At 39.7% G+C, this 11,353-nt stretch overlaps 1 protein-coding gene across 2 annotated transcripts in view; it reads right to left on the minus strand.

Annotated features, from left to right (window-relative positions):
- Positions 1–2,354: 2,354 nt before the first annotated feature.
- TDRD7 (tudor domain containing 7) overlaps positions 2,355–11,353 on the minus strand; it is a 96,166-nt gene continuing 87,167 nt past the window's right edge. For both annotated transcript variants that reach the window (XM_019555198.1, XM_019555197.1), the window contains exons 15-17: positions 8,895–9,394; positions 6,590–6,750; positions 2,355–3,333 (exon numbers count right to left, since the gene is read on the minus strand). In XM_019555198.1, coding sequence (XP_019410743.1) covers positions 3,113–3,333; positions 6,590–6,750; positions 8,895–9,394 — 882 coding nt within the window. In that variant the 3' untranslated portion in view covers positions 2,355–3,112. The remainder of the gene's footprint in view (positions 3,334–6,589; positions 6,751–8,894; positions 9,395–11,353) is intronic.

Genomic DNA, 11,353 nt, shown 5'->3' on the forward strand with positions numbered 1-11,353 from the left:
TCAAGCAATACTTGTATTGCCATCCAGAACTGGGTCCACCAAGAATGGATATGGACTGCTGTTTATGATGAAGAACTGTTGAAGACTAGTACAAAACAGCATGAGCAGCAGCCTCGCTCAGAGCCATTTGGGTTCCATTCCTACTACCCTTTTTCTGACCAGCAAATACCTACTGGAGCATCCTGGCGCTCATTTCTATCAAACCATTCTAAAAAAATGAGACCATGTTTCCTTTAGAATGAATGCTGTTTTTACTTCCATCACGCTGACCTCTACTTCACAATTAATCCAATCTGTTAGGATTTAAAATCCAGAAAACAGAGCGTGCTTTGTACTGAAATCTCCATGTGAGGCTGACAAAGGGGCGTTTGCTCCATGCACTCTTGATTTCGAAGATACTTGTGTATAGGTTGTTGCTTCCTACATCAGTCATGTAACTAAGTAGATATGAACATGTACAAGAAGAAACCAGGAGACACCATCATTCTACTACTGCCGTTCATTATTTCCCAAGTGTGATGTAGCATCTGCTGCTCTTAGGTCTTACAGATGCATTGGAGCAGACAGTGGGAGGTTTGTTTGGCTGTGGTAAAGTGACATCAATGAAACAAATCTTACAGTCAAAAGATATGATGTACATGGAGACTGCAACAACTTGCAAAGAAAGTGAGAAGCTCACTGAAGATCCATTCCATAAACTGGCTTTATTCATTGTGAGAATACTTTACAATGCGAGCGATAGTTCTCCATTATGAATGGAGAGATTCACAACATGCACAAACTTGTGATCTAACAAATTTTGGGTGGACATCAGTGTTGGATGTGTTGGAACCTGATGCATACTAAAAGTGGACTGCCAAATAGAGTGAAATTGCCTCTAACCCATGAAAATGAACATTCAGATGAGCCAATTAAAGCTACTGTTCTAAAGTCATCTGAAGAAGATAGTGAGACAGAAGAATACCTAGATTAAGGATATCCAGTGTATTCCATATTACAGACTTGACTTCAAATTTGAGTTGAAGTGTTTTATTTTACTTAAATGTATTCCATAATCATTTGTACCTTTGTTATTAATAATATTAAATATGACTCGGAAAAAAAAGATGGTAAAATTTTCCACTTGAAAAATACTTTTGGTGTGGTCAATATTTATGTTTTTTGCATTTAAAGGCTTAGAGCTGCCAAACAATGGGTTATTATTTATCAAAAGACAAAGGAAGTTTGTAGGCTATTACAATAACCATTTAAAGTAGTTTAGAAAAATCAAAATTATTCATCTCACTTGTTATGACCGCCATTTTTAAAGACAGAGGCTAAACGCCAAAATTAGAAAAGTGACCCCCAGGCTAAATTTCATCCTAAGCCACTCAAAAATGATTTAAAGTCATAAAAAGGTCCCCTAAAATAAACAATGCATGAGCTATATATAGATATTTATATATATAGTCCATGCATTTTTAAGGGGCCTTTTTATGACTGGAAATATATATATGATACATATATGGACTATATAGGCAGAGACATCCTTTTCTTTACTGATCCATAACCACAGTTCTTTGAAGAGGATCAGTTGGTTTTCCATACTAGGAAAGGCTATGTGGCTCACTACTTGTTTCCAGAAAGTCAGAAGTTTGCTAGGCATAGAAACTGGGGGGTTCGAGATGGCTTATAAAGTAGATTTTCAGTTGGAATTACAACCACCTGTTAGAGACTTTACAAACCCAGAAAATCAAGAGACTGACCAAGGCTATCCTATGAAGCTCTGCTGTCATAGCTGTATCAGCCAGGAATGGGAGAGGGAAAAGAAAATAAATCAAGTCATTCCCTATCACCCGTACAGCTATGCTAGTCAAATCCTTGGTGTATATACAGCCAGACTATCATCTTGGCTTTGGTGGTAGGTAATGGGGGTAGCTATTCTAGCAAAAATAGACATGTTGCATGCTCATTAGAGAGCTCCATCAATATAGTATAACAGAAGAGGCTCTTCTAGTGTAGAAAAGCCTTCAAGTATTTTTAGTAGACAATTCTTGTAGCTCTGGATCTGTACTTTATATGGTAGAGCCCTCTAGTCCACTGCTGAAAGACTACTGGGAAAATCCTTGTTTGCTCCATGCTCCTCTGCATCTAATTCACATTTCCAAGAACTGGTGGTTTCAAGAGCTCTTCAGAAACAAAGAGGAATGTAAAACCAAACAGGGTGGAGGTAAAAATATGAGCATCTAAATATTCTAGATCTAGCCAGGAGGGTAAGAATAGGAGAAAGAACCCCTGGGAAGAGGAATGCCAGCCATAAGGACCAAAAAGAGACCATTTGAGCACATCAGAAGCAGCCTCCTCCCCCCCCCCCCTTTTTATATTGTTTTAAAGTGGAAGAGAAAGGAAGATGCCTTGAATGCTTTTTCTTCACTCGAACACAAATGCAAGGAAGCTTGCTTGCTGCATTCACAATGGCAAGTATCTTCAGGTGTTCAGACTTGGAGGCTGTAGAAGAGATCAAATCAATAACTTCAGTTCCTGCCAACCCCCAGCAAAAAAGCATGTACATGCTTTAGAGCCTAAACTGAGTGACACACTAGCTTCACAATTCTCCACAAATTTCAAATGTGAATCAGGGGTGTACCTGGTATTCAAATGTGAATCAGGTATTTATTTAACACTGAGGGGAGAAGCTGTGTAGCAGAAACTTTGTAAGCAGTTTAGTAAGCCTCAAAATGTATTAGGTCTGAGAAGCCTAAAAAAAGTCCAAGAAGGAAAATGAAGGCAAGTTACCAGCAAGTTTTATTGATAAATAACATTTTTGTTTTTTCTTGTTCTGTATTCTTCACTCCAACATTCTAATGCTACAGTTGTAAACAAAGCACAAGTTCTTGGAAAGTCAACTCATTGTAAAATCAAAGCAAAAAAAGCCTGTTAAATCTCTTTCACAGACTGCAAGTATCCAATTTTTCAAACCCATTGCCTTCATATTAAATGTACATATGTGTATAATATATATTATTCAATTCAAGACCATGAAAGAACAGTTAAATTTATCTTTAAAAATCCTGCTATATTTTTTTTATTGCTAAAGAATCTGGATTAGTTGCTATGGTTTCAGAAGCAGTGATTAATTAGCCTTTGAAATCTCCACAAGATATTGAGACATGAAATCATGAATCCATTTATCAGTATCAGGTAGTGAGGTGTCCACTAAGTATGTTACTATTTTTCGGTCCCAAGAATTACTGCTTTCATTAACTGCCTGTATCAGTGCCACCAGGGGTTTCTTCTCTACATGATTTCGAAACACTATTGATGCTTCTTCTGACCACTGCTGGAATTTCACTCCTAGGACAAACAGAGCAAAGCATAAGGTCACTTAAAGGAGATGTTTAAAAGAAAGGTCCTTGGCAAATCTAATGCCTGAGACAACAAAGATACTCAAACACATTGCTGTCAAGAGAAAGAAGAATGCACAGTTCTATTTAAAGGGATACAGCTTATAGCCATATTGGTCTGCAGGCAAAAGGAATCAGAACTTGTGGGAGAGGTGATATCTTTTCTATTTCCATATTGGTTCTATTTAAAAGCACTTAAAAACCTTACTTTGGTTTCAGTAGACTCCAGCAAAATGCCAGATACTGCAGGTGTTGGGAAGAAGATGAAGTCACCTTCTAAAAAAAGTGTTACTTCATTAACCAACCTGCATTAAGTGCCTCTATGCCCACTGCACAGGAGTTCATTATTCCAAAAGGTTACCCTGGTTTTCACTCATATCTGGGCAGCAGATAACTGGCAAAAGAAACAGGCAATGTATGTGTGGACACAAATACTGCTAGGTAGCAGAATTCAGATAACTGAGAAAAGAGCTGTGTAGAAAGAGAGCAGGAAAACAAAAGGGACAGAATATAAAAGAGGAGAGACCATATTGCTCACGGAGGGCAAGGGAGTAGAAAAAGAAAGGAAATAGGCAAATATGGAAGAATAAGAGAAGAGGAGCTACTGACTTTGCTACCTCCTGCTCTGTTTGCTTTGACTCTCAAAGTACCTCAAAAAGTCATCTTAACTAGACAGCTGGCAATTTCCGGAATCCCTGAGCAGCTTTATAAGAGTTTGCTCAACTGAACCGCCACCCCAGTATAACAAAAAAAAAAAGACATGGCTGCAGTGCAGTTCATTGAGAAACACTTTCAGGTACACCTGCTTCCTGGGGATGTGGCAGTTGGAGTAATTTAGAGCAGCTTCAGGGCTAGGGACAGACATTCAAAAAAGCCCAAGCCTACATTGATTCAATCTTTGGAGGTTAGTCTAACCTGCAAAGATTGAACTGATTTGCAAGTGGATAAACAATTCACTTTTGAATTGAGAAATGCAGGCATATGTCAGCTGTGGCTCAGGCTAGAAGCCAGGGAGTGCTAGAGCAAGCCCTCCCATACCCTTCCACAGTGCTGAGCAAAGGAGGGGTGTGGTCAGGACCCTGCAGGCCCTATGATTAGGGAGGAATTTAAACTCCCACCTTGGCCTGCACAGTCCCCAGAGCGGTATATGCCTGGAGGGGGAAGAGGAAGCAGACCTGGCCAGGCTTTTTCCCGTTCAAGGGGCGGGAGTGTTGCCAGACCCTGGCCCCCTACTAGCACTCTGAAGCAAAGGGGGAGGCGGGGAGGACTGCTTGTGTGGACTGCATGCATCTGTTGATGATACTGAGTTTTTCAATACCCCTCTCCCTGCTTCTTCATACTGTCTGCATCAAACTGACAGGCACTGCATTCATTGCAAACCAGACCATTTATCACACCTCTCTGTCCCTTGTTGAACACTGACTGCAACCAACAGATTCCTGCACACAGATTGCAGCCAGCAGGGTGCTTATCAGAACATGAAGCTCATCAGCCCATCAAGCACTACAAAAGACAACAGATGCATCTCTCATCAATTTCAAGCTCTTCTTATTTGCAGGGTACATTTGCAAGCCATAACTTCTAGCCCTAAGTGGACATAGTTCAGTATGCCATTGTTTCAGTGAAATTGGAGACGCACACACACTTCAGCACTAGTTAGCATGGGGTGGCATGGCCAGATGCAGCTGGGTTCATGCTGCTGAGGTTCCTGCTGTGGGAGAGGGGTGGGAGGGGGATCCCTGCTTGAGCAGTGAGCGGTGATGGGGGGTGCAGGGGAAGCCTGGCAGACTGATTTAACTTAAACCAGGAAGGGGTCTGGGAAAGAAGTTCCATAAACTGGTTTGACCCAAATCAGTTAAGTCTGATGCTACATTCAACCAGGTTTATGTTAAATCAGTTTCACCCATTTTGGAACTGGTTTATATGCACTGAACTTATGCTCTGTTACAGGTTTAAACCAGTTTCTGATCACTTAAACCAGTCTGTGTAACTTCTATCCCTAACTCAAGAGCATCCTTTGCCACATGACAGCAGATCAGCAGAGAACTGGGTCTAGGACCTGACACTCAAACTTCTGTACATCTCCTCACTCCCCAGAAATCCCCAACACATGCCAGGCATAGCTGAAAGATCTGTGCCACTGCTCTAAAGGAAGGGGAGGAGAAAAGCAGTAACTATAATTAAAGCAGACAGGCAAGTAAGAAAATTGCATGAAGATGGCATGGAGTTGGAAGTGGAAGGAGACAGGAGAAAATGTGGCAGGAAAAAACAGCAACTTAACTTTAATATATTTGATTTGACCTATAAACCTTATGTAACTTAATTCTTTGGCACAACAATTTGAATACTCTTAAATTGGTAGAAAGAACAGAAAGACTACAACAGCTTTCCCTATTTTTCTTCTCCCCCTTCAGATATACTGTTAGCTACTCTGGACTCTAACCAACTGCGGGAAACTGAAAATTAAAATGAAACAAAACCCTCATCATGGGGTATAGACAGAAACACTCCCCCCTCCCACAACACACCATCATGTCTATCGATTTAAAAACAGATGGGGAGGGTGACTGACTACAAGGCAAACTGATTTGCTGCAACTATTTCAAACATGTCCGCTTTATCCTTTTGTAAGGGAAGTAATTTGGAAGCTGTTTCATTGAGTAAACTTAAGACAGTTCAGCTTCTGAAGTTCTTCTACTGCCACGTGCTGAGGCAGAATGGACAACCAGACTGGTTAAGGAAACAAGAGATCTATTTTTATGCACCTCATGAAAAAGGCAGAGGACAGCTTCAAAAGGTTAGATTTTAAAACATTGTGGAAGAGTGAAATAGTTTTCATAGTAATCTGGAACTTCATAGCATAGTCTTCAAGTTTACACGAAGAACTGTGTTTAGAGATCTGAAAGTTGTTTATTTCCTTTCTTCCCTCCCCAAGGAGAAAGCACTTAGGAAGCTACTATTCAATTTAATTTACATTGTATTTTTCTCAGAAGCCAGGCAGTATTAGTTAAGATGACATGGCTTTTTGCAACAAGGATACAGATATTTTGATGACAAGTAAATGGAAGTCCCATTTTCACTTCATTATATGGCAAATTGACAAAATTCTTGTTCTGAAAAAAGCTACTTGTGTCATTCTCCACCTAGTGATTTCCACAAAGATTTTTTAACAATACTCTCACAAATTGCAAATATTTGCAACCTACCTGCAAGCTGGGCTGTTACAGCTTGAAATGGTAGTTTTCTGAACGTGTCTACTAGAGGCTGTACTTTCCTGATGCTGACCACCTCATGTTTGCCATAGTCCAGTTCATAAACCGATACTAGCCCATTTGTCAGAATTCCTTTTATCAGCACCCTGTACCATCTTAATAGTATTTAAGACACAAAGTGGGAGGGGAGGAAGGGGGAAGAAGGAAAGGAGGAGAGAAAAAGGCTGTTAATTCATACACTGCGAATACTATTAGAAAAAGCTTTAAGATTATTTAGGGTGCGTCAAGCGAGGCATGGTAGGATGGAGAATCAGAGGCGACTAAAAAAATTTGTCATAAATTACTTTTGCTTGATATTTTGTACAAAATAAGTACAAGTTCAGCACTGAAAAGAAGTGTGGGACTCAGTTTTCAAAAACTGAGGAGGAAAGAAAAAGTGTTATTCAAATTTTGGTAGTGTTGGAGTGATGATGTAACCATGATGGTCCTCCAGGATTTATGAAAGGCAAAGATTTTTTGAGGGTACATTTTTATTGTATCAACCACATGGTTGGAATAAAGTTAGATAAGCTTGCATGCAAAATATTATCTAACTTTATCCCAACCATGTAGCTGGTCTAATAATAAATAAGAAACCACCTCCAAAAAATCCTTAGTTCTTTCAAATTTTGAGTTGCCCAACTTCTTTAGGCAGAAAGGGTGAAAGGGGGAAAAGTATCACAGAAAGTGTGTGTGTGGGGGCATATTTTGTCATCTTTACTTCCATGCAATGCTGAAATAGGCGAGAGAGGAAACCCTATCAACCAAAACAATTAAAATATTGAAAATAAATTTGTTCTCAGTTTTCCAGAAAGAAAAGAGTAGCTGCAAGTGAAATTCTTTTTGACTGGAAATTAATTTTTCATACAGTAAAAATTCACTAGAAAATGTGTCTGGCTCTAGAAATTGACACCACCACACCAGACTTAGAATCTTATGTAATTATTAAGTAGGATATTACCAATGCACATATTTTTAAGGAGCTATTTAGAGGACAATGGAGAGGCTTTACAGATTGTTACAATAAGCAATTCCCTGAGCACAAGGAAACTTCAAAAGCACTATGGGGTGCAGGGGTAGGAGATGTACCCATATTAGATATAATCTTTAAAAAATGTGGAATTAAAGCTTTATAATTAGTAAAGAAAAATGGACACTGATACCATGTCAAAACTGAGATGACAGGTAAAACTGTTTAAAATATTTAAATGTCTAAGTTGCATTATTTAAAAAATGATTTGATCTAAGTCTCACTGAAGTGCAATAAGATATAGGTAACATTTTTAAAAGAACTTGATATCCGAGGCAAATAAATCATGAAGACCCCTAAAAAATGAAGGCAAACAGTTTGATGTTGTAGGAAAAGGTGAAATTAAAATAGCTGAAGAAACAAGTCAAGATTACTATTTTAATTGATAAAAAAAAAAAATCAACTTATGAAGAACCCAGGCATTTCTTTAAAAAAAAATTCACCTACCTTTTAAATACTTGGAACAATACTATATATTTTGTCAACAATACTGTTCTGGGTGGCAAGAGACTGATACAGATGAGTAGAAAAAGTCATTTAACAAAAAGAGCAGTGTTAAAAAAAAAATCTCAGAATAATAACTAATAATTATGTAAGGTGGCTGGTGCTTGATTGACAAGTCCTAAACACTCCATTAGCCAGATCTGGGACATCAGGGGGCAGTGGTATAACTGGGAGGGAGAGGGCATGAGGGGGCAGCAGGAAATGGAGCACCATCCCAGATGCCAATGAAGTGGGGGCACCAAAATGGCACCCCATACCTGGGGAGTCTGCATCCTGACTGCAGCGGCAATCAAGGCAGGCAAGCCACAGTGTGGCAGCAGCAGCAGCAGCAGCAACAACAAGGGACTTTTCTAAGACCCTGGAGCAGGTATGTGTCTCATCTATTATCTTCCTCTCCTCTGGAGCTCAGCAACATCCTTAGGTCAGTGTTGCAGCCCATCACCTGGAAAGCAGAGTCTACCATCTTACTTTTTCCCTGACCTCCTGGATATGGATGGTAAATCTGCTACTTTGTTAGTAATGTGTGACACATACTTTTCTCAAGGAACTGGAATGAGGCCAAACATTAAGAGAGACTGGCATTCCTAATTCAATAAAATCAAGCTTCATTAGCCAACATTTTAAGTGAATGTCTCTATTGTCTCAGCAGAATCAAGTCCTTTAAGTAGCACTGTAAGCAAAGCATGCTTTGAAGGAGTAGTGAATTATTATGAAAACAACACTTACTTATTTTCCACTTTAGCTGCATAGAGTTTGTTTTTCTGAACAGTCACAGGTCTCCCTTCTGCCATGCTATAATATAGAATCATTTCTTCCATAAGGACTTCTAGGTTATGTAGTTCTTGCCAAGGCTGGACAACAAAGTGACCAGGGTGGCAGGCAACTGAAACATATACATCCATGTGTTCCCCAGGCTTCGATAAAGGTAGAGGAGGGGGCATACAAATGGTAGACACCTCACTGCTAGGTTCTAGAACAGTCTTGACCGATTCAACAATGCATTTCTTGAGACTCATACTCATCAACTCTGAAGCAGGGAGATCATCACTTTTTCCCTTTAAAGAGCCAACTCCACTGGGAGCAGCACTTAAGAAAACATCTTTCTGATGCTTCCACAAGTCAGCATTAGTGATCTGCCGATTGATACTACGATCTGGATCTGGGAAATTCTTGGGAGTGAACAAATAAATGTGTGCAATTCTCTTCCAGTCATCCAGCTTAACAACCTATAATAGAAAGAATAATGTAAACGCTAGCTTTTCTTCTGTAAAAAGCTTTTATCTTTTATGTACAACTGAATATGTTTTTTAATAGCTAAAACAGTTAGTTAATAGACATCAACAGCTAAAGAAAAGGGTTTAGACAGATGCTTTACGGCAGTGCAATGAGTGAAAGGATGATAGCAATCTCTATAATGGTGTCAGATTACCCTGGAAAAAGAAAGAAAACTATCCAGGTGGTACTTTCTATCTTTCTACTTCCATGCCACGATAGCAGTTTGTTCAAAGGATATATACCTGCTCCCATACCATCTAGTGGCAAGTTGTGGTAATAGCACCTACACTACCAATAGTCCTTGTTCATTTGTCCACTCTAGATCGCTCTAAACAAAAATCAGTGAAGTTACACTGGTATGTACATCTCCCCAGGCCTCAATGCCTTCAAAATCTGTCAGTAAATACTTACTAAATTAAAGAGCAAAGTTAGCAAACAGTAATTTATAGTGGCTAAAAACAGCTAACTGCTAAATATGGAAGAGAAGGATTAAGGTTTCTTCTATTTCACACATAACATAGGAGTTCAACCTCTGTAGTCTGCATGAAAGATGCATCTGCCTCATTTCTTAACATAACCCCTAAGTTTAGGATTTTCAAGTAAGCCTGTTACTTTTCTAACTGATTTTAAAAAATGGCCTTAAAGTTCAGATTTGAATCTGAATGTTCAGTTCCTATTATACCTTCCACAGACTGCAAAAAAGGAGAAATCTGAATGCAATGTTTTAGGATATCTAATGCTAAATTTTGTTAGCTATAAAAGCAGTATTGATCATAACTGTATCGTGCAACAGTTAAAGCAGAACACATGGTTTATATTGGCTGCATTTCTCCTCCAACATGATACATTTTAGGTGAATAGACGGTTCCCAGAACCACCCATCCTAACCTTTAAAGAAGCACTGAACCTTGCCAACCTCATCACCAAAAGCAAGCTTCTTACAGCCCAAAACACACCAAATGGATCCAGACCACGCCATAACAAGAAACGTAAAACCTGCCAACATATCTCCACCGCCCCCACCATAACTACACTCCACAACAGAACCATCACCATTCCTGATTCTTGTATTACATTTATGCAGGTATAAGTGCATCTCATCCAGTGTACCAAATGCCCTGATGGAAAACATGCATAAGTCAAACAACAACTGAGTACCAGAATAAACATACGCCAAAAATCTATTAAAGACAAGAATACCCAGTTACCTGTGGGGGCACATTTCTCACAAGAAAGCCATTCTCCTTCCAAATTTCTCAGTTCTAATTCTCAAAGGGAATTTACAAAACACCTTTCACAGATGAGCCTATGAACTTCACTTCATCAACCTACTGGATACAAAAAATCATGGGCTAAATATAGACACTAGATTTATGACACATTATAACCTAACATCCATGGGTGATGCGTGGGGGGGGCACATGCCCCCTGAGATTGACCGCTGCTGCCGCTGGTGGCAGCAGCTTCTGCAGGTGGTTGCTGTTTGCCACATCCCCCACTTCCCTCCCGCTGGGTTCTGCAGGTGGTTGCTGCTCGCCATCCCACCACTGACATGCATAAACTGTGCCCCCAGTCTTAGCAAGCACCAGTCACCCATGCCAACATCTGACACCCCAGGTAACCTCTCTACCATTTACCAGCTATATTCTTATCACCAGGTCCACATTCCCCTCCCCACCCAACCTGTCTCACCCATTGACTGCCTCAATTTGCATGTTCACTGACTCGTTCTCTCACATGCATACTGGCCTCTGGCTTCTTTACTATTCCATCTAGGAAAAGCAGATCAACTGCAGACTCTCAGCCTGACAAAGGGTATGTGTACTCAAAACTTGCAAAACAAAAAAAAGAATTTATCCTACTATTTTAGTTGGTTGGATAAAAGGTTTCATAGATTTCATAGACATTAC

This window comes from Crocodylus porosus, unplaced genomic scaffold (assembly GCF_001723895.1).
Source record: "Crocodylus porosus isolate Cpor-Errol unplaced genomic scaffold, CroPor_comp1, whole genome shotgun sequence".
In the NCBI taxonomy this organism is placed as follows: Eukaryota; Metazoa; Chordata; order Crocodylia; family Crocodylidae; genus Crocodylus; species Crocodylus porosus.